The following is a 23,077-nucleotide window of genomic DNA, read 5'->3' as shown; positions in this document are numbered from 1 at the left end:
GAATACTAATCTCAGTATAATCTCAAACGTTGCTCATGGAATGCACAAAAAATGTCAGGGTCCGGGCTCAACTATACCTTGGGGTCAACTTAGCCAATTCTGAGTCTTTCTCAAGACTTATCTATACTTGGTTCCCACGCTGTTTATTGGTATGAAGAAGAACTGGTTGTTGTTAAGTCATTTAGTCATGTCCAACTCTTCGTGACCCCATGGACGAGAGCATGCCAGGCCCTCCTGTCTTCCACTGCCTCCCAGAGTTTGGTCAAATTCATTCTGGTAGCTTCGATGACACTGTCCACCGAATACCACAGTTTTGAAAACAGATTTCATAATACACCATTTAACTAAAATATTGTCTCTATTCCCAGTTTTTATGTATGATTGCAGTTTGCAGGAATTAGGTGTACATCAAATTGCAGCACCTTAATGTCTAACTGCTCTATTTTAATGTGAGCTTTCATGGACAAATCCACTTCCTCAGACCACAAAGAAAGAAGAAGAAGAAACATTGTCTGAGGAAGTAGTCTTCTTTATGAAAGCTCACATTAAAATATAGCAGTTAGTCTTTAAGGTGCCACAATGTTTTTTGTCTTCTTTATTTATAATTTGTTTTGTTTTGTTTTTGCCTGATATGCTAGCACAGACTAGCACAGCTAACTCTTCCAAAATGATCAGATTGCAGGGATGTTATCTGCCATTGTGATTTTGAATTATTAGATCAGAGGAAAAATTGCAAAGGTTCTCTGATGCTATGGATAATACCTGGAGTTTGTATGGTAGTATTTAATCATTCTCATTTCCCACTCATTTATGATCTGGGAGGCAAGTAGCATAAATTCTCAGCTGCCTTCCATTGCAAATACTGTAGTATGTAATCTAGTCCTGACAAAACTAAAATGGGGTTTTATAAATTGGTCATGGAGATTTGTGAGGAACACCTTAAGGCTAGTTGATACATTTACAGTACATATTGTAAGTGTACTGTTGTGTGATTAATATCAGTGTCTTCTTGAATTACACTGAACTGTTATTTTAATGACTGGTCATTTTAAACAAATCAGTCAATCAATAAATCAATAAGATACCCCAGTATTTGTTTCTTCAAAGTGTTTTCTACCCAAATACAAAGAGGTGGAAACCATAGGGTGGATAAAAGTAGAATATATGCAGGGAGAATAAAGGACAGACCATACTTCTAATACTGTGGGGATGTTTCCTAACCAAATTCTAGTGCTCCAGCCACCCAGAAGAATGTTCTGTTTCCAGTTGCCAATTTGTTGGCAACTGGAGCATGTCGCCTCTGCTTTACTGTATTGGTATTTGCTAAGAGAGAGAAAGAGAGACTTCTACTTGTTCTCCACCACCACCACCACCACCACCACCTTTGTTCCAGTTTGTTACACTACACAAGAGAAAAAGTACTGCAGCGACAAAAATCAATGAATCTAGCGGGATTTTTTAAAAAAATTCCAACCAGGTATCTAGCTGTGGAGCTGGAGGTTAAGAGTTCGATTCTTTATTGAGCCTCCTTAGAGAACAGCCAGCCTGAGTAGGCGTCAGCAAGCTGCACAGTCCCAGGGAGCCCCCAGATGGACGGAATGGCAAACCATTTCTCAGTAGTGTATACCTGGAAAACCCTGGAAAAGTTCCCCATAACTTGACATTGACAAGACAGCATAAAATGGTTCATGTTGATGTCGATGTCCTTAAGAAATAGAGAACACGGAAAGCAGCTGAAACAGGAAAACATTATTTGCAGGGGGACAGTGCCACAGAATGTCACCCTTATAGGCTTATTTCTGGGCTCAGCTTTGGAAGAAAGTACGACTAAAGTTTAAAATAGCCCACTGTTGGTTAAGAGGGTCAATTGCTTCACTAGACCTTTTGCCTTGTCCCAGGTACATTCCACTAGACAAGAAGGAGTTAAAGTCCATTCCAACCCTAACACCCACAATCTATAAAAGGAGGTGATGCAACTGGAATACAGCCAATCCTACTGTTTTCCAGGTTTGTTTCTTTCTCCGCAGGCTCCCTTGGGTAAGCAGTTTCATTCTCCCTCCCACCACTCACCCACCACCCACTTCCTAAAGCCTTCCTCTTTCCAAACTGTCCCAGGGGATTAGTTTCTGGGTTCTTTGATTCCTTGTGACTCTGATGTTACATTTCTCTCTTGTAGAAAACCCACAGGTTTTCATTTTATCTCTTAGACCCAGTTCTCTCCATCTACCTATCTCCCGGTTTTCTTGTTTAGATTCCCTTGCGCAGGTAGCTGAGAGTGGGTGATATTTTGTTCTCTCATCAGGAAAAGCACATAATTCAGGCAGGGAGGACGGCACAGTGCCTGTCAGAGCAGTGAAGAGGAATGGATTCTATTGAAGACTTTGAAAGTATCCAAGTCTTACATCAGTACCAGTATGGACTTCTCATTTCCAAGGTAAGAGTCATGAGTCGTGCCTATGTGTGTGTTAAAACTTGGGAGGACTTTCAAAATGTCAGATTGCGAATGGATCCGTGGAATCAACAATTTTTCTTCTCTTTTTGGAACCTGGGCTGGTTTTCTGTGTGGTGGCTTTGTAGTTCTGACAGCTAGTGAGGTGGGGAAAAAGAATGTAGGAACACAACCGATATAGAAACACTGTTAGAATTCCATCAAATTTATATTCCTTCTATATCAGTCCTTCACGAAGGACATGTCTGGAAGCATTCATTCCCCTTCAATACTTTGAGTGGGTGTCTTCAATCAATCCACACCTGATGCTGCACAGTACTGATGACCTTCCAGGTCAGAAACCGTTTTTCTGTTGAGACATTTGAATGTACCAGGTTTCACATGGATTAGAATAAATTTTTGGAAATGAGTTAGAAACACTTTGTAGCACATGGGTATAATGAGTTTTTGCCTCTATCCAAATCTCCTGCTCAGCTCTGCATTTATCCTTCCCAACCATTGTCTTCTACCTCTTTGCCTTGCCATTGTGCACTTCCTTCAGACTGGCCTTGAACTTGCCCTGATGTCATTCATTAGCCAGGCAGGTTTGAAAAATACAGAGGGTCACATTCAGAAGGGAATGGATAATGGATTTCACTGTTCCATTATGTGGTAACACAAACAGAAAGTACACGTCTTCCCCATTACAGGCTGACATATCAAGAAAAGGTTAATATCACAATATAAGTAGTCCTTTGATGTCAAGGATGCTAATACCGGTGATGGCTCAATAGTCAATCAGGTCCACTCAGGGGTCTTCAGGATTGAAGCCTGGGAAAGTTGCTCTCTTGCCAGTTGTCCATGAAGCAAAGAAGATCCTGTAAGAAAGCGCTCTGTTTCTGCTATGACAGTGACTGGCAATGAATAAAGGAGCTTCAAGGTTGTGAATAAGCCAGTGGTCCCTGTAGCGAACAGCCCTGCCCTCACCTGTCCATCACAGCTGAACAATGGAGTTGGAGCCAATGAGAGGACGGAAGGCGGAGCCAAAGGGGGAGGAGGCTGAATATAAAGGCTGGTATATGGAGTATGAGGGAAGATTCTGGTAGTGAGAGACTGTGTGAAACTTAAGAGTGAACTAAGAGTGAGTTAGAGTTCTGTAAGAACGCTGAATGGTACAGAGAGTTAATAGAGATTTAAAATCAAAGTAGAACTGATACAAATACAAGTGATTAGCAACCCGTGATTTACTTATTGATTAATAATACAGTACTATATGAACTTCCCTGATCTAATAAATGAGTTAAGTTTCAAAAGTACACATGTCTCCTTGATTGAATAGTATTGAAGCAGCAATACTGGTGGCAGTGAAGAAAGAAGAGAAGCGAGAACCTCGTGAAGACCTGAGGGAATAGGGGCTTCAGAGGTGGTCGCCACAGTCCCCAACCTTGGGCCTCCAGATGTTCTTGGACTTCAACTGCCAGAAATCCTGGCCAGCAGAGGTGGTGGTGAAGGCTTCTGGGAGTTATAGTCCAAGAACATCTGGAGGCCCAAGGTTGGGGACCACTGGAATAAGCCATAAACTGTTTGCTTAGACACATGAGTGGCATCTGTTTTATTATTGTTATGACGGTTACTCAAGATTGCCTGTACACGTTGTTGTTTAATCAAATTGTGCCCAAGGAAGAAGCCCTGTGATACTATTCTCCCTTTGGGTCACCTGTTAAAAATTTGATATGTTATGCTCCCTTTTTCTTAATGTTACACAAACCTTGAAGACCTCTGAGATACCTCCTTTTTAGAAAAAAACCCAGCCTGCAAATGAATTTCCCCCTCACATGCTTCCCAAGTTTTCAACAGAGGTTCTGGTTCAGGGAGCCTTCCATTCACAGGGCTGAATAGATTTTCTCATTGTGGGCAAACCCTCTCTCCTTGTTGCATGAAAAGAGGAAAGGGAGCTGGTAGCAGTTTTATTATCAGTACATACATGAAAAAAAAAAATAAGGTCCTCCACCTACTTGCAAAGAGCAGGTTGGGGGAAAAGCCTTTACAGCTACACTTCCATCAATTAATGTCATGGTATTAGCCAGCAGCCGCCTATAGGTCAGAAATCATCAAGGCCTCATTTGGACATTAACCAACAAAACAACCTACTCACCTGAAAGTCTGACAAGAGTCCAGCTGCAACTGATGGGCTTTCAATGGGATCCACCAGCATGTGTCAGCTGCTGCGGCGGATTCTGCTGTGTCTCAAGCCCATCTTTTGCATTTAAAATGTTCTTCTGTTTAGTACCTGCACAACAAACACAGCAATGATATCATGACTGTGATTGATTTTTGCATTTCTCTCTCCCCCCCCTTTTGTACTTTCCACTCTTTCCTGCCCCTCAGGTTATGTTCACTGCCTCTGAGTTGGGAGTATTTGATCTGCTCTTGGAGTCGGGAGAACCCCTGAGCTCAGGGGCCATTGCTGAACGCCTCGGCACCAGCCCCAGTGGAATGGAGAGGCTGCTGGAGGCCTGCGTGGGCTTAAAGTTCCTGAGGATGGAGAGGAAGGAGAACAGAAGTAACCATGTTGGGGGGGGAAGCAACTCAGGCTAATACTCACTGAAGAAGTAGCAGCGGATTGTGGAACTCTTTACACCTCACAACGACTAAGAGTGACCCACAAATGTCCAGCAATTTGCACAGTTCACTATTTCACTCTCACCCTGTTGCTCCTTCCTTCCTGGTCCTATTTCATTCTTTTTTCTCTCCCTTCTATCAGTACAAAAATGTGTATGGTCTGGGGGATAAAAAACAAAAAACAAGATCAAAGTCAACTTCTATTGTTTTTTCTGGATACCAGCGGCTTGCCACTGCCCTACTCAGATTTATTTATTTCTTTTAGATTTATTTATTTACTTTTAGATTTATTTATTTACTTATCTATTTAGTAATGACTTTTCACCACTATATGCACAATTCATTCTTTGCATAAAAGGAAAAGTGCCTGTGCCTAACAATTCCCTCAAACTTTGACTTACATCACAGGCTTGTTTTGGAGATAAGAGATAGAGGATCAGTCCCAGACATCACCGGGAACTTACTCAAAGAAGAGTGAGATGCAAATATAACCATCAGACAAATACTTCTCTTGTGGTTTTAAAGCACAGTCTTTTGTTTCTTTCATCTTAAGGTCTTTATGGAAACTCGGCCCTTGCGGATCTCTACCTTGCTAAATCAAGCCCGAAGTCACAGTATAATTTCATAAAGTTTCTGTCGGAAGATATGTATCCAAGTGCGCAATATCTGACTGATGCTGTGAGGTGAGGAGCAGACAAACCAGCACCACAGGCCTGGGACAATAAGGTTCCTTATGTTAGCAGGTCTGTTTCTATACTTCATGCTTGGATTGGAGTTGTTCACTCACCAAAACATCTGCCTCTGTGTTTTCTGAGTCGTTCTTTTAGCCTATTCCATACTGCAGGGGATGAAATCGTTCTGCAGTCTCTGTAGACATGCATGCTTTTAGAACGACTCTCCTGTCCTCTCAGAAGACATGGCTTTGATGAGTGTCACATCTAATAGCTGGAAAAGCTCAATGGGTTCTGACTAGGGAGCCAGAGTTTGGGCGTTTAGATCCCCAAGGGGCCTCCTGGGCATGTGTACCGATAGGCCACCTATACAGCCTCATGACAATTAGGGAGTACAGAATGAAACTACTACTGCTGAAAAAACTCCGCATCATGTGCTTAACGTAGAACTTAATGCAATAACTGTATTAAATGAGTCTAACCTGAAGAATGTTCATGTTAGACACATTTAATATGCTTATTGCATTTAGTTTTATGTTCTTGCATATACTGTTAAGTATACTATATATAGAGTTTTTTCACCTATATAGACTTGGGCAAGGTGCATCATGACACAGCACCTCTGAAGGTGGGACAGGTAAACCACTTCTGCATACTTCATACCTAGAAAATTCTGGCAAGGTTCATAATAAGTAAGCATTGACTGAATGATTAGTATTAACACTGACTGTAGGCGCCAACGAAGTGCAGTTCATACCCCGTATGCACACTTCTGGACCCCTTGATCAGTTATTTTCCTTTTGTTAAAAATATGATTTTTCTAAAATCCAAAAGAAAGCTGAGGGCGAATATACGTTTTTGGGCAAATCATACCCAGAAGATATTGGGGTGTCTGTCACAATTTGTCATGTAGGGCAAAAAAAATGTCTAGGGTCAGGAGAGTGTAGGAACCATTGGATGACGTTGCACCCCTCCAAGGTGGAGATAAAAACAAAAAATGATCCACAGAATCTTGAATGTTGTCCACCTTTAACTGAAAAATGAACTCAGGACTATGGACGCACATCCATTGTAAGCTGGTGCGTATCATTAGCATTCAATTTACCTAATTTATTTAATGGCAAAAATAACCTTTCTGGTTTTAAAAAAAGAATCTAATGTTCCGAGTTAATTTTGAATACAGTGCATGTGACTGTATGAGTAAAGTGTTACTATCTGGTGGGCAATGGGAGTAGGAAGAGTTTAACATAGATTTTGATATTTCTTTGTTTCATTCAAACAAATGTGCTGTTTAGAAAAGGAACTGAACAACTTGAATCAATCTATGGCGCTTCATCAAAGAATTATTTTGACGTGTTTTACAGGTAAAGTTTTTTCTATGTCTTCTTTTTCCATGTCTTATTTTTTTTTTAAATAGCAAAAATGTCAACTTCCTGTCAGTTCTTGATATTATTTTTGCAACCATGTGAGTCCTGTGGTTTGCATTCACACTTCAAGTGTTCTGTCTGTACTGCGTTGTCTTTTTTTACTCCATGCTCTCTTGGATGGTACTGAGGGACTCTTCAAAATTTGCCCAGTTGGAAAAACATGACACCAAAATCTCAAAACCAGAGACAGTCATTTCTTCTTTGCTTCAAGAACACTGTGCTGCTCTTTAGTATTGAAGCAGATTTTATTCATCATAAATGGACTCTTCCAAATATATGTTTGCCATAATTAAGAGTGAAATTTCCATTTGACTACAAATGGAAAAATTTGTAGGAAAAGATTTTTTACAGTTAGGCTAGAAGCAGACAATTTAAAAAAATCATACTTCCTGTCTTAACAACATTTTAAATCTCTCAGTATTATCTTGTTTGTGATAAGTGAATATGCAGTGAAACCTAGAAAGAAAGTCAATGGTTACATTTTGGTGATCAATTACATGTGTGCTCATATCAGGCAAAATAACCCCCCCCCCCCCAAAAAAAACCCAAGACAAGACAAAAACAGGCAGCACCTTAAAGACTACTATATTTTAATGTGAACCTTGGTGGACAAGTCCACTTCATGAGATATGGGGGGGGGGGGTTTGAAATGAAATACTGGATGAAATGCCAATTTCACAAGTAAAACATACTAAATATTCATTGACTCTAAGAGTCTTGGGTATTTAGTTACATCTCACATGCAGGGATTTCTGTCCCGTGTTTGCTGTTAGGTTCTACGGTAAATATTCCTACAGGAGACGAAGAATGGATGACAGGCATGAGCAAAAGGGAAGGAGAGAAGAGTTGAAGGTGTGAAAGCTGTTAAAAGTTCAAGGATGGGGGGCAGGAGAGAATATAAAGAAAATATAAAAGAAAAAGAAGACAGCAGAGGAACCACATGTGCTAATGTAATAAATATACTGAGTTCATGAAGTCCTCCAATATCTCATAATTCAGTTCTTTCCGGCAGAAGATGCTTTACATTACAATGGAGCAGTCTCTTCCAGAATATGTGGGAGGCAAGAGATGGCATCTGGCATCTTTACCTCTCAGGCTCCTCAACACTCTGTGCAAAGCACTCTCTTTTTTTTCTGGCCACCAGAGATTTTTCTTTAATGAAAACAGGAAGTGGGATGGGTTATATAGGTACACAACCCCATGGTTGTGTCTATGTGAAAGTGTGCTGGCATATGGCAGTCTGCACCACTGTGCAGGTTATTTCCCTGGACAGGTTAGTCACCCCTGAGATACAGAAACAGCAGAGTCCAGCTGCCAGGCTCCTTCCAGGAATCCTGTTATCATTGACTAAGGAAAAACATCTGTCGTAGCATCTCGCTCGTCCTGGACAAATCTGGGTTGGCTGGGGGCTATGACTTAGGAAAGTTGTAATGGTTCCCCACCAAGGAAAGGGGCGTGAAAGCCAGGCAGCTTTGGGGTAGAGATTGTCAGAACTGCTCTTCACACTCACAGCAGTGACACAATTAGCACCAAGCATGAAGGTTTGATGGTTTAGGAGCCATGTTGCTCTTGTGGTCGGCAAGGCCTTGCATAAGTCACACCCTTTGTGCCGGGGGCTTCCTTGCTTATCTGCTAACATTATTTTAAATTACTAGATCAGAGGAGAGCCTGTACAGATTCTCCAAGGCCATGGATGACATCTGGAGTCTTTGTGGTAAAGAAGTGATGTCTGCGTTTGATCTTTCTAATTTCCCACTCATTTGTGATGTGGGTGGTAAGTGCCATCAGCACCCCGTTATTTTCCTTTATTCGGTACCTAGGGTCGTATTGGTATATAATTTAGGGATAGACCTGGATGACTCCCAGATTCTGTTTCAGCCCTGTGAGTCTGTCATTCTAAGGTGGCTCAGAAGATCAAAGCTGGTGCAGGCCAGGTTTTCCCTTTTATTAGAGGCACATTATTGTGAGATAGGCTCATTTGTCAAGAGCCCTAGTTGTCAGATGTTAAAAAAGGGTTAATTTGAAAGATAACCAGGGAGAGAATTCTTGTCCTGACTCTTATTTCTGCTGTCTCTGCTTAACTGGGAATATTTTTAAAAACACACCAAACCTCTCCTGATGTCCTTGAGAGACTACAAGTGTAACAGAGTCTGCCCTCTCCTGGCAGAGTTTGAATTGGGGGGGGGGGGAACAACCCATCCCAAAATCAGTCTAGCTACTCAGCAGAAGAGCAGAAATGTACAGAACAGAATTATCTTTCCAGAATAGACAACCCCTTTTTTGTTCTCGTGAACTGCCTAATACAGTGGGGTCTTGGCTTGAGAACTTAATCCGTATTGTAAGGCGGTTCTCAAGTCAAAAAGTCTGTAGGTCAAGTCTCCATTACGATTAATCCCGTAACAGGCCGTTTTTGTTCCATTTTGGTTTTTTTCTGGTCTGTAAGTCAATTCTCAGGCTGCAAGTCAAACCTAAATTTTGCAGCCAGAGAAGTCTGTAACTCAAAAAGTCTGTAAGTCATGCCGTCTGTAAGTCAAGGGTCCACTGTACTTACTCTGAGACACTGGTAAGAGAAAGAATAAAAAGGATTTCATTTACTCACCATTCTGAACAGATCAAAAATAGCATACTGTGCAAAAATGTCTGGCTATTGGAGCAGGCCTTAACTGACTCATAGCCTGCTTCTAGCAGATTCCTGCAGACTATGTTTTCGTTGCATAATCTGCTAACTAGAGAGGACATGTTTGTATTCAAATCTTTGGGGATATGAATATGAGTATCATCACCATAGGTTCCTAGGGAAATAGGACACTTTCCCCAACACTGCACGGTCCAATTACCACTTGCTGCACGGTGTGCACAGCCTTTGTCATTCGCATTTCACCAATCATGGAAGTTACCTGGCTGGCACTTCCCTGCCTCCCTGCACAGCTGACCACTCCAGTGAGAAGGCAAGATGATGAGTCTCCCCACTCAGCTGCTGAGCAGTCAGATGTGCAGGGAGGTGGGGAAGTACTGACTGGTCTACTTCCGCAATTGGCACAACACAACCAACGATGGCTGTGCATGCTGCAGAGGAAGTAGTAAGTGGACCACCAAGGTCTGGGGGGAGAATCCAGTTTCCCCAGGCACTGGCAGTGCTGATATTCATATCCATATCCCCAGGGATATGAATAAAAATATCCCATCTCTACTGCTAACTGCACACACTATCTACATAAAGAATTGCATACTAGCTGCACTACTAACTGCCAGCAGACTGAAAATAAGAGGGAAAAGGACTCTCAAGCAGAGAGGAGTGTCTCTCTTCAAAATCAGAGGCAGGGATGGAACAATTGGTTGCTGCTGGATTGACCGAGAGTCACCCAGCCCAGCAAGGCCTAACCAAACCTCTTACAGGCAACGTATGAGGCTGAAAATGTTCCAACATCCACCTCTATGTGGTCCTTCAAGTGGAAGCAGTTAAAAGGATGGTGTCAGGCTATAAGTCTCCACCTCCTCATGCTTTCAAATTATCCCTGTTTTAATTGTTTGAATAGGACTGCAGAGATTCTTGATTGCTCTTCTTACCTGGTCTATAATGACTAGGAAGAAGCCAGAGAGAGTTCTAGAAGAGAAGGGCCATTTTGGACAGGTTTCCCCAGGTCTGCTCTTCCTTGGCTGGGAATTTATGTAATCAAGCAGTGTGCATGTGAAGAAAACACAGTCCACAGGAGAAAGCTGAGGAGGACAGAGAGAATCAGAGAACTGAACTGGTTCTGGAAGCATCTGAGCTTTTTACTCGGAAGAGGTAGTACTGGAAACAACGTAGGCAATGACCTTGCTATCCACCAGGTCCAATGTTTGAGGAAGAGGTCAGAATGTGTGCTTTCATTCTTCTCACCATTCCCACCTAGTATTCTTGGGTTCATGTTTAACCTCAGGCATTTCTCCCAAACTCCAGTCCCACAGATGAGGACAAGTCAGTTTTATCAATAATATTTTGTTCTACATAACTGGAAGTTGTTCCATCACCACTGCAAAGGGTACATTTTCCATCACCATCTGGTGAGAGTTACACAAACTGACCCTAATAACATGAAGCACAGTTTCTCCTAATGCTGTGTTTCCCCAAAAATAAGACAGGGTCTTATATTAGTTTTTGCTCCAAAAGTGATGTGGGCTTATTTTCAGGGGATATTTTATATATTTTTTCATGTACAAGAATCTACATTTATTCAAATCATCTTCTGGTTGCCACATGATGTTGGAGGGCGGGGTTTCACTTAACTAGGGCTTATTTTTGTTGAGAGTTGTGTGGAACTCGTGTGAATTCCCCAAAAATGTGCAGCAAGAAGTGCCATCCATTAGGCAGAATTAACTGGAAGTTCCCCTTTTTGGTAATCTCCCCTCACCAAACATTAGCACATAAACAAAATATTCAGGAGGTCTTTTTATCATTGAATAAAGAAGTCTATTTTACTCACATGAGGTTATCATTCTTAAAGGTTTCAGTTTGTTACATAATAAGCATCTTAAAGGTATGAAACTATAGCTTAATGTGTAAAGATCTGAGAGATAAAAGTAAGTGTCTTGAGGTTTTAATCACCTCAGAGAGAGAGAACAGTTACACAGGCAGTTACAGACCAGTAAACAGTTAAAGCTTCCCTCTGATTGGTTAGTATTCAAAACTATATACTAGCAAGTTAGTCTGTGCACTGGATGGTCTTCCCTTTGAAATTTACATTTAGATTGGATGACCATCCAATACATCCAACTATTTTTGGGGTACGGCTTATATTACGAGGATCCTGAAAAATCATACTAGGGCTTATTTTCAGGTTGGGTCTTATTTTCAGCAAAACAGGGTACCAGTGGATGGAAGTGGTTCCACCCAACTAATTCTTGGTGGGAGAACAAAGGGGTTGAAGTCAGGCTGCACAGAAACTGCTGCAATGTGGATGATGATCCCAATGCACTTCTGTCGTTTTCTCTTCATGGGTCACTCACCTTCTGCTTCCCCCGTCCTCAAGGGACTCCCTCTGTTCCTTTCCATCAATCCCGGTCATCCCTTCTGAATCATTTTCCCCCATGGTTTGTATTCTTCTTTCCCTCTCTTGCCTTTTCTGCTCTCTCCACACCCCATAAGAAAACTTACATGGGGAGCGGACTTCATTTCTGCCTCTCAGCTTCCTGCTTGGGAACTCTTAGTATAACCAGCTCTCCTGTCTAGGGATCTTCCTGCTCAACCCACTCCCAACCCTCCGGAAGCTTGGCTTGTGGGTTGGCTTCCATCCCCTTTTGGTCTCCTCTCATTTTGTCTGCCTCTTCTTCATTCTCATCTTCTGTCTTGAGGTTTTCTCCTCAAGAGGTTGTCTCCCCTTTTCTCCTCCTTTTACATCTCCTTCCACAATCTGTCCTCCCTTTTCTTCCTCTAGTTCTTTTCCTGGGCTTTCTTTAGACTGCCTCTCCCCTCTCTCATTGCTGGGTCTGTTCCTGGACTTTTCCTCCCCTCTGGGTTGCTATTGGTCACTCGTTTCCTGGGTTTTCTGAGGTGCCTGGCCTTTTGGCTAGGGGTTGATCCAGTTCTCTGCTGGGGGACTTGCAGTCTCACATTCCTTCACTTTGGAGCGAAAAGCCTGGTGGCACATGAGCAGGAAGGCCTCCCTGCTTCCTTCCTCACACCTAGCAAGGATTTGTTTTCTATTACTTTAGCACCACCTTGCTTTGATTTCCCCTAACAGCAGATAGGATTACTCTCCTCTCATACCTTGAGAGCTAGTAAAGGGGCAAGTATCTATTTTTTTTGTTCTGTCCTGGCAGTATAATTCATGGAAAACCACCTATCTCTATAAATACTATGCTGGGATGTTTGGGGAAAACATTGAAACGCACAGCATATTCATTTGTTTTCCTAAATTGTGTACAATGTTCATTTCTGGTCTTTCTTTAAGGAGCTGCTGGTACCTTAGCCAAAGAATGCATTTCATTGTATCCAAATTCTACTGCGATAGTATTTGACCTACCCGAAGTAGTGGAAAGTTTAAAGAAGGATCCTGCGTTTTCTCAGGAAAGCTGGATGACTTTCCAGACAGGTAAAATGTAGTTCCCAGGTAGGTAGTTTTCCAGACAATGTCTATACCAGCACCCCAGCTGAGCCTCCGAAGCAAAGCCACAAAAAAGACAGCCATGCATTCATTCCTTGCTAAAATCCAAGCTTGGGGGCAAAGTCTTAAATAATAACCTCTTGCCTTCCTACTATTTTTGTGAGGAACCAGGGGCAACGATGTTCCTTTTGAACAGCAAATGGAAGAAGCTGCTGTTGTGTTACCTTGGTAGTGCAACAAGAAATGCTTTACTGCCAACCTTTAATTGTTTACGGGGCGCTTTTTCTACTCTTCCACTGCATGATCAGTACAGTATTGCCTTTTCAACAATAGTCTGTCTGACCTATTCTCAGGCTCAGCTATTAAGTTCCAACTAATCTTGAAAGATGGGTGTAAAATAAAATTCCTTCCATTACTATAATGCACATGGGAGGAGGCACATGGATTTTCCTGCAAAATGGCATTATTACCTCCTAGTGCATTATAGTAATGGACCTTGCTAGACACTATGGACATTCTTTCCTTGCCTCAGGAAGCAGTTTTTTGCTCTTATAAACAAGGAGCAAAGTATTAATTACTTGACTTTTAAATTCCATTCTTCTTTTACCAGTAGAGATAAGAAGAGGGGCTTCGGAGATTCTGAGCCCTCTGCCAAAATAAAATGCCTGATTTGGGTACTCTGCGTTTTAATTCCCATTATGGTGCTGTGGGTGGAGTGACAGACTAGGACTCTGGTTCAAATCCCTGCTCACCCACAGAAAGTCACTGGGGGAATGCAACTGGTAAAAACCACTTACCTTGAAAGCCCTCTTAGGGTCACTATAATTTGGCTCTGACTTGAAGGCACAGAACTCACACACACTTTAATGTGTGTGCATGTGTGGGAGAAAGTAGAGGTTCCGCCTTGCTTTGTTACCTCAGGTAGCAAAATGTCTTTGGCCAGCCCAGAAACAGGTGTTCCATTGCCAAGGTGGCTTTCAGTGTAGAATGAAAAAAAGGCCATATAATCTAGACAGTATTTTTAAAATTTTGAAAAGGTGTTTTAAAGGCAGTTAACTAGAAATAAATAAACTGCATGTTCATAGATGAGAAAAAGTAAGAGAAAAGAATCTCACCTCTTGCCTATCCCCACCCCTTTTAATACCCCAGAGGTTTATTTGTATTGCCCTCTTTATTTTTAACATGCAGTAGGACCTCTGTAATCACAGGATCGGTATCTGCTGAGTCACTTATCCAGTCTGAAAATATTAAAAATATTAACAGAAAAATCATAGAAATACATATTTCAAAGGATAACATTACCAAAACTGGCCATGATAAGGAGCCAGAGACCATAATATGTTTAGCATTCATTAGACCAGGCTTGTCCAACCTGCGGCCCAGGTCGGCTTGCAATACGGCCCAGTGCAATTTTTTATTTTTAAAGAAATTCAAAAGTTTCAAGTTACACTGCCGGCACTTGTGGCCGGGGCACGTCACAACGGTAGGGGGGCGGAGAGAGGGAAGGAAGGAAGGAGCAGAAGGGGAGGGGAGAGGGGCTGCATGACTGTATTGCGCCATCCCCGTCAATAGGTGGATCCCCTCCCGGCCCCATAAAGCCACCGGAGTCGAAGCTGGCAGCCTCTGCTGTCTGAGATCGCAGCTGCCGGTAAGCGCGCTTGGAGCAGGGCTGCAGAGGACGGCTAGGGATGCTCCCCATGTGGTCCAAACCAAATTTATGTGTGGCCCAAACCAAATTTTTATCTTCTAATGTGGCCCAGGGAATGTGAAAGGTCGGATACCCCTGCATTAGAGAAATATATTTCTATGATATCAATACCAGAACTGGCCATGATAAGGAGCCAGAGACCATGCTATGCATAATGCACATTTTTCAGACTCTGGGGGGTGGGCTTCAAACAGATTCCCCTTGGATATGGGGTCCAACTATATTTCTATGATGAAGTTGTGGAACTGGCCACTGGGATGAACAGGATAATATTTCTCTGTACACTAGCACCCTTGTACAGTGGTGCCTCGCATAACGAGCACATCGTTTAACGACGAATCCGCATAGTGACGCATTTTTTGCGATCACATTGTGATGTTTACATAGGTTAAACATCGCATTGCAATGATCAGTAAGCATTTCGCTTACCGATCTTCGCATTGCGATGTTTTGGGAACAGCTGATCGGCGGTTCCAAAATGGCCGGCGGATCAAGAAAATGGCTGCCCGCAGCATTTTCGCACCCTGCCCTCGCTTACCGAGGCAGCAAAAATGGCGGCCGTATGGGGAATCTTCAGATAATGGTGAGTTTTGCCCCCATAGGAACACATTAAACAGTTTTTAATGCGATCCTATCGGGTTTTTGGCCCCGTATAGCGACGTTTCCGGGTAGCGACAATTTATCCGGAACGGATTATCAGTGCTATGCAGGGCACCACTGTATCTTTGGTGTCAATATCCAGAGTTTCACATCCTCAGTATAACAATATTAAAAATATTAAAAGGAAAAACCCAGAAGCATATATTTACATGATGTAATTACCAGATCTGGCCACTAGAGGGAACAAGAGACAATGTTATAAATAGGGTTCACTATTATCCACAATTTTTGACATTTGCAGAGAGGGCCTTGGAACCGATCCCCTGCACATACTGTGGTCCTACTGGAGTGGCAAATATGTATATTTATAAGATATTGAGAAAGATACGTGTCTCCTGCCTCCACCCAAGCAAGTAACATTACCAGTTGTTTTTTAGGAAGTAGTATTCCAAGCTCTGGTTATAACTAGAAACTTCTGAAAGATAGAACTGCTTATTCTTCCTTTAAGACAATACACTGAAATCAATAGCGTTGTGTCTGTTTTTTAACAGGGGATTTTTTTAAAGATCCGGTTCCTGAAGCGGACCTATATATTTTGGCTAGGATTCTGCATAGCTGGAATGATGAAAAATGTATACAGCTGCTAACCAAACTGCATAAGGCTTGCAAACCTGGTATGTTTCTTTATACAGAAGGAGTAGTCAAAACTACAGTTTTCAAGGTGTGATAACAAAGCTTTGACTCACCATATATATGGCCCTTCTACCTTGTTTCCCTGAAAATAAGACCTAACCTGAAAATAAGCCCTAGTATGATTTTTAAGGATGCTCGTAATATAAGACCTACCCCCAAAATAAGCCCCATTTAAATGAATCCCCCACCCTCCACCATTGTGCTGCAACCAGAAGAAGATGGCACGACTGTATTTGAACAAATGTAGGTTGTTGTACATGAAAATAAGCCCAAATGTGTTTTTGGAACAAAAATTAATATAAGACCCTGTCCTATTTTCGGGGAAACACAGTACTCTGGAAATCCATACAGTAAAAAAGAAAATCTATGAGTATGATTGCAGGAAATCCATTTAGGGATAGCAGAGGAGAATAGACCCCAAAATCTGGTAAGAAACCCCCTAATGCTGGCTTACATGCAAGGGGGGTGGGGGTGATATGCTGGTAGCAAATTATGAAGGCACTGATGGTTGGTTGTTGTGGGTTTTTCGGGCTCTTTGGTTATGTTCTGAAGGTTGTTCTTCCTAACATTTCGCCAGTATGACAAAGAAAAGCACCACTAGCTGCTCAGACTTCCAGAATGGATGAAAAGGGAGGAAAGTCAGAGTATGGCAATATACAAATGGTTTGTTAGAAAAAGTAATGTGGAGACAAAGATGCCTCAACTGTCTGGCTATCTATCTGAGTAGATAAATAGGTACCACCATGGTGGGAAGGTAAAGGCATTCCGTGTGTAGTCGCGCTGGCCACGTGACCCTGGAAACTGTCTTTGGGCAAACACTGGCTCTACAGCTTGGAAACGGAGATGAGGACCACCCCCCAGAGTCAGACACAACTGGACAATTTGTCAAGGGGAACCTTTACCTTTACCTATTGTTGGCCCAATCTTCAAAAAGGGCAAAAAAGAGGAATCCGGGAACTACAAATTGGTCAGTCTGACATCAGTCCCAGGAAACATTCTGGAGCTGACTATTAGGCAGTCACTCTGCAAGCACTTTGAAAACATTGCAGTAAGAACTAGAAGCCAACACAGATTTGTCAAAGACAAATCCTGCCAGACTAATCTGATCTCATTCTTTGATCAGGTAATCTCCTTGGTAGACAGTGAGAGCGCTGTAGATGTAATATATCTTGACTTCAGCAAAGCCTTCGACAAAGTGCCCCATGATATTCTGTCTAGCAAGTTAACTAGCAGTAGGTTGGACAGAACAAATGTCAGGTGAATACACAGTTGGTTACAGAATCATACTCAAGAGAGTGCTTATCAGTGACCCCTTCTCAAACTGGGAGAAGGTAACAAGTGTTGTACCCTAAGGATCAGTCCTGGGTACAGTGCTCTTCAATATTTTTATTAACGATTTGGAGGAGGAAGTGCAGGGAATTTTTATCAAATTTGCAGATGACACAAAACTGTGTGGAACAGCTAATACCTTGGAACAAAATTCAAAATGACCTTGATAGGCTTAAGCACTTGGCTGAAAACAACACAATTAAATTTAACAGGGATAAATGCAAAGTTCTACATCTGGGGGGGGGGACAAATGCACAGTTATAGTTATGAGGGACACTTGGCTCAGTAATATTACAAGTGAGAGAGATCTTGGAGCTGCTATAGATTTAAAAAATGAATATGAGCCAACAGCGTGATGTGACTATAAAAAAAGGCAAATGCTGTTTTAGGGTATATTAACAGAAGTATAGTCTCCAAATTTCATGAAGTACTAGTCTCCCTCTATTCAGCACTGGTTAGGCCTCATAAAGTGTTGTGTCCAGTTCTGGACACCACACTTCAAGAAGGATGCTGAAAAACTGAAACAAATTCAGAAGAGGGTAACAAGGATGATCAGAGGGCTGGAAACCAAGCCCTATGAGGAAAGACTGAAAGAACTGGGCATGTTTAGCCTTGAGAAAAGAAGAGTGAGGGGTGATACAACACTTTTCAAATAATTGAAGGGCTGTCATAGAGAGGGGGAGGGCAGGATCTATTCTCAATCAACTCAGAAGCGAGGACATGTAACAATGGGCTCAAGCTAAAGGAAACCAAATTTAGGCTGAATATCAAGGGAAAACCTCTTAGGTTTTAGAGCTATACAACAGTGGTTGTTGGTGAATGCTCAACATGGGAGGCATTCAAGAGAAAACTGGACAACCACCTGGCAGATCTGCTTTGATTTGTATTCCTGCATTGAGCAGGGGGTTGGACTCGATGGGTGCTATTCCCAGCCAATGTAGGCGTACCCTTTCTTAAAATTCAGAAACAGTGTGTTAGCTTTTCTCTATTTCTGGCAGGGTCTCAGAAATGAGTCTCTCCCCACCTTGCTCTGGAATGCTAGGGGTTGAACCTTTTGAATCCAAAGCACATACTGAGGGAAAGCCACCACCCCCCCACACACACACAAAAGTCCTTTGCTAACTATGCATCCTCTCACAGCATCCTTCATGCTTCTGTTATCTCAAGTGAATACCGGCATGATAAGCCACGCTTGGAGTTAGCCCAGGAAGAGCCGCATTACTTTCACTCTGGATCTTGCCTTTATGTTGTGGAGTCCCGGTTGGCTGGAACAATGAAGTCATGCTTCACAATGCTGTAGAAATATGTTATGGTGTCTTCTCTTTGTTAAGCCAGTGAAATATATACATATACATTGTAACAGGTGGTGGAGTGTTAGTGGTTGAACTGGTTCTCGATGAGGATAAATGTGGGCCTCCAGAAGCTCATCTACACTCCATGCTGATGTTGCTCCACAGTAAGGGGAAAGAACGGACCTCCTCTGAGTACCAGGCACTCTTCACGGCTGCTGGCTTCAAGGAGATGCAGCTCAAGAAAGGAACGTTGTATGACGCCCTCATGGGAAGAAAATAATTACCCTGCTTCATGCTTCTTTCATGATTTGTGCTTAAAGAACGCTGTCTAATAAAATATATGTCTATTACTCCAAACATGTTTTTTATTTAAAAAAATAGTTTTCCTAATGTGACCTAGTGATATGATGTTCTTTTTTCCCCTTAAAACAAAACAAAAAACCAAAAAAGGTGCTTCCCCACCAAAAAGAGATGATTCCAGAACAGGCTTCCCCCACACTGATCTTTTTACATCATGCAGTCGCTGTGTTTTAATTTGAGTTCATGTGTGCCCCCATCTGATGCCGATTGCACGGTAAATGGCTTTCGTAGTCCCCTCTGTGTTGAGGAGGTTTAAGGACATTTTAAGATGCCTTTCTCATGCATTGTGCCATTCTATGACCATTCTGTTCATCAATAATCCTTGTTCTCAATAAAAAGCAAGAAATGTGGTACAGCAAAGCTTGGCAACGAATAGTGTAACAGGTTACCTATTGAAACGGTACCTATTGAAACACTGCAACAAGTGAGGACAATGAATTCCTTTTAAACCCTGCAATAAGCAACTTGCTGGGAGAAAAGGGGGGGTACCAAAATAGGAAAGAAGGCCTGCAGAAGCATCCTTAGGTATTATATGCAGAAACAGGGTCCTAGCTGGCTGATCCCTGTCATAAGAGCTGTCTCAGATATAGAGACAGAGGAAAGGAGAGAAATTATGATGGCCCGTTGCCTTGCCATCCTATGTTCCAGACGGGGGATTTTTGGGGGGTTTAGGGTTTTGTTTGTTTTCTTTTAATATGTTTTATATGTTTTGTAAGGCTTTCATGTTTTTAGCTGTATCTTTATAATATTTTGCAAGCTGCCCAGAGTAGGGTCGTGCTCACTCAATGGGTGGGGTGCAAACCAACCAACCAACCAACCAACCAACAAGGTGGGGCAAAGTCAAAGGACTAGGGCTCCCACTCTCTGTTCTCCCTGCCCCAGCTCGTCAGGACAATTCCCGGGATGACTTATGAACAGACACCACTGGGAGGCACCTGCCAGTTCATACAAAAGCATCTGTCAGCCTCAGCCAGGACAGAGTTGGCAGCAGCCTCTGAAAAGAGAAAGCAAATGGAGCTCATCATAGGGGGATTTTCATCTCCTGCTGGTCTGATTTAGGTCCTGTAAAGCAGCCATTCTCAACCTTCTCTCCCCCCCCCTTTCTTTTTGCCACAGCCCTTTTAAGAACACTTCTCAGGTTCTAGGATCTCCTCTCAAATAAGGATACAACACAAACAGAAATAGACAATGTTTCAGTCTTTGGCCCCCTTCAAATGGGCTGGGGTGCCCCAGGGGGTCAATGTGGCCCCTGTTGAGAATGGTTGCTCCAAAGAAAGTTTCCAAGAAGCAGCTGTTTAGAGTATCTTGACCTAAACTTTGGTCATTGCGAAACCCACATTATCTTAAAGCCTAAGGATATTTAATTCATTGCAATGTTCACCCCCTCTCTCTGATTTTCTGCTCTCTGACACAGACACTTCTGTTTAAGTGACTCTCTAAGCTGACATCCCTATTGGTGGAACCGTGTGAGTAACTTATACAAGGTTGATACAACAGGGTACGAGATATAACTAACAAAATGTACTTGGATGTTAAAGCAGGGGTCCCCAGCCTTTTTCACCCCATGGACTGGTTGGGGAAGGTGGGGGACCCCCCGCGCTCATGTGCGAATGAGTGCACTCTCTCTGTCGCACACAAACAGGCTGTGCAGGGGTGAGTGCATGAAGGGGGTAGGTCTGTCTTCACAGCCCAGTCCGGCTCAGGCTATGGACCAGCACCGGGCTGCGGACCGGGGGTTGGGGACCTCTGCGTTAAAGGTTCAGAAAACTAGAAGCCTCATTTCACCAAACTAAATTGTTAGGGCTGCAACCTTAAACACACCGCAGGCCTTACAGAACACAATACTGTACATCAGGGGTGCCCAACCTTTCACCTTCCATGGGCGACATTAAAAGATGAAAATTTGGTTTGGCCCGCGCATAAATTTGGTTTGGGCCACATGGAGCGGCAGCCCTAGCCGTCCTCCGCAGCCCCACTCCAAGCGCGCTTACCGGCAGCTGCGATCTCAGACAGCAGAGGCTGCCAGCTTCGACTCCGGTGGCTTTATGGGGTCGGGAGGGGGTCCACCTATTGATGGGGACGGCGCAATGCAGTCATGCAGCCCCCTCTCCCCTCCCCTCCCACTCCTTTCTTCCTTCCCTCTACCATTGTGACGTGCCCCAGCCACATTCCAGCCGCAAGTGCCAGCAGTGCAACTTGAAACTTTGGAATTTCTTTTAAAATAAAAAATTGCACTGAGCTGCATTATGAGCCAACCTGGGCCGCATGCGGCCCATGGGCCGCAGGTTTGACAAGGCTGCTGTACATGTTCTACAACTGAATGGAAATAATTCTATCCTGCAAAGGCCTCACAAGGTCTAATATTGGTGGGTCTGCTTTGATTCAAGCCAGTGGGCTGCTGAAATGTAGATGTGATGGGGACCGTAGTCCCTGTTTCTGTGGCTTTAACATTTTTTTCTATAGTTGAGCCCATAGATATTTTTGTATTACAGCTCCTTGAAGCCCCAAGCATTAGCTGCCCTAGCCAGAACTTCTGGGAGTTGTAGTTGAATAACATCAGGGGTCCCTGGTCTGGGAACCATTGAATAAAAGAAACAATTTGTTTCAACTGACTAGAGGTAGGTCGTAAAGTTGTTGAGAGCAATGTTTTTTTTTATAAATTGAAGTTTCTCAAGATTAAGTATTTATAGGAACACTGTCATGGCTCTCTGTGTTATGCTGATGAAGAATAATATAGCATCATAAGCAGAAACTGAGCTGGAGGGGAATACGTTTTGTGGCTTAGAAAATGGCTCAAATGATTGATCTGATACTTGGCAGTCTAGGAAAGGTTGCTTTCAGAACAGCCTGTCCCAATTTTGAGGCAGAAAGGATCAGAAATAGCTTTTTTATAGGAGTTCATACGTTAATTATATTATGGTAAGCTGACTTTTTTTCCTGTATGAACTTCGCTGGAGTACTATTAATTGGCTGATTTCTCCATTTATACTGTATATTTTGGGAAATGCATGTGTGTGAGAGAGACAGAAACAGACAGACAGACAGAGACAGAGAGACTCTCACTGTGTGTGTGTGTGTGTGTGTGTGTGTGTGTGTGTGTGTGTGTGTGTGTGTGTGTGTGTGTGTGTGTGTGTGTGTGTGTGTGTGTGTGTGTGTGTGTGTGTGTAAGAGAGAAAGAGGTGTCTAACCTAAGAGTTAGGTTAGCTTTAACCTAAGAGTATTGGAACATAGTTTTATGAGTCAGGTTTTTAGCCTGTTTTATGGGAGTTCCCTCAGGTTTTCTCTCTGGGTTTTTTGTTGGTTTGTTTTGAAAAGACACTCCTGGAAACACCTACGTTTGGGGACATCCCGTGTCCCTCTCTTTCACCTTCTCATTCTTCCTGGAGACGTAGCTTTGGGGACTTTCAACTTCTTCTTCCTAATTCACCACGACTGAGCTGATTCTGGCGCCAGAGAGTCTAGCTGGACATCACAGCTCTATTTTTTTTCTTTACAATCCGTCAGGGCCAGATACTAGATAAGGTGAAACCAGAAAACTCAGATAAGGAGATGTTTACTTTCTTCCTGTGGGATGCTTCAATCTATTTCTCTGAGGAAAAATAAAGCTGATGAGGGAGATGGGCAGGGCTGCAGGCCTACGTATAATAGCCCTTTAGTAATTCTGCCAAAAAGAAGCCTGAGGGAAGGTCATTGAGTGGCTCTTGTCCTTTTTCCCCTTGTGTAACCTAGCCTCTTCAAAAGGAAAATGTAGCACAAACCTAGCCATGTCTACTCAGAACTCACACTGAATTCAACAGTAAAGTGGTGTAATGTTCAACTGCACTCTACTTCAACTGCTTGAACATTAAGAAAAGACAATGTTGA

The 23,077-nt window shown here is 42.7% G+C and overlaps 1 protein-coding gene and 1 long non-coding RNA gene across 2 annotated transcripts; one reads left to right on the top strand and one right to left on the bottom strand.

Moving 5' to 3' along the window:
• The first annotated feature begins 1,995 nt into the window (after nt 1-1,995).
• LOC110090150 (acetylserotonin O-methyltransferase) lies at nt 1,996-19,210 on the top strand. The gene is made up of 9 exons (XM_078390299.1): nt 1,996-2,037; nt 2,303-2,434; nt 4,817-4,991; nt 5,604-5,733; nt 7,017-7,085; nt 8,804-8,922; nt 13,079-13,219; nt 16,091-16,213; nt 18,925-19,210. Exons 2-9 carry the CDS (start codon nt 2,363-2,365, stop codon nt 19,131-19,133), a joined length of 1,038 nt encoding a protein of 345 aa, XP_078246425.1. The 5' UTR covers nt 1,996-2,037; nt 2,303-2,362; the 3' UTR covers nt 19,134-19,210.
• LOC144588138 (uncharacterized) lies at nt 4,583-12,854 on the bottom strand. The gene is made up of 3 exons (XR_013543481.1): nt 12,135-12,854; nt 5,136-5,210; nt 4,583-4,718 (listed from the first exon to the last, which is right to left on the bottom strand). It is a non-coding gene; the product is annotated as an uncharacterized LOC144588138 (long non-coding RNA).
• Nucleotides 19,211-23,077: the final 3,867 nt, after the last annotated feature.

The sequence above is a fragment of the Pogona vitticeps genome, chromosome 3 (assembly GCF_051106095.1).
Source record: "Pogona vitticeps strain Pit_001003342236 chromosome 3, PviZW2.1, whole genome shotgun sequence".
NCBI lineage: Eukaryota > Metazoa > Chordata > Lepidosauria > Squamata > Agamidae > Pogona > Pogona vitticeps.
This window is presented reverse-complemented; position numbering and strand designations above follow the sequence as displayed.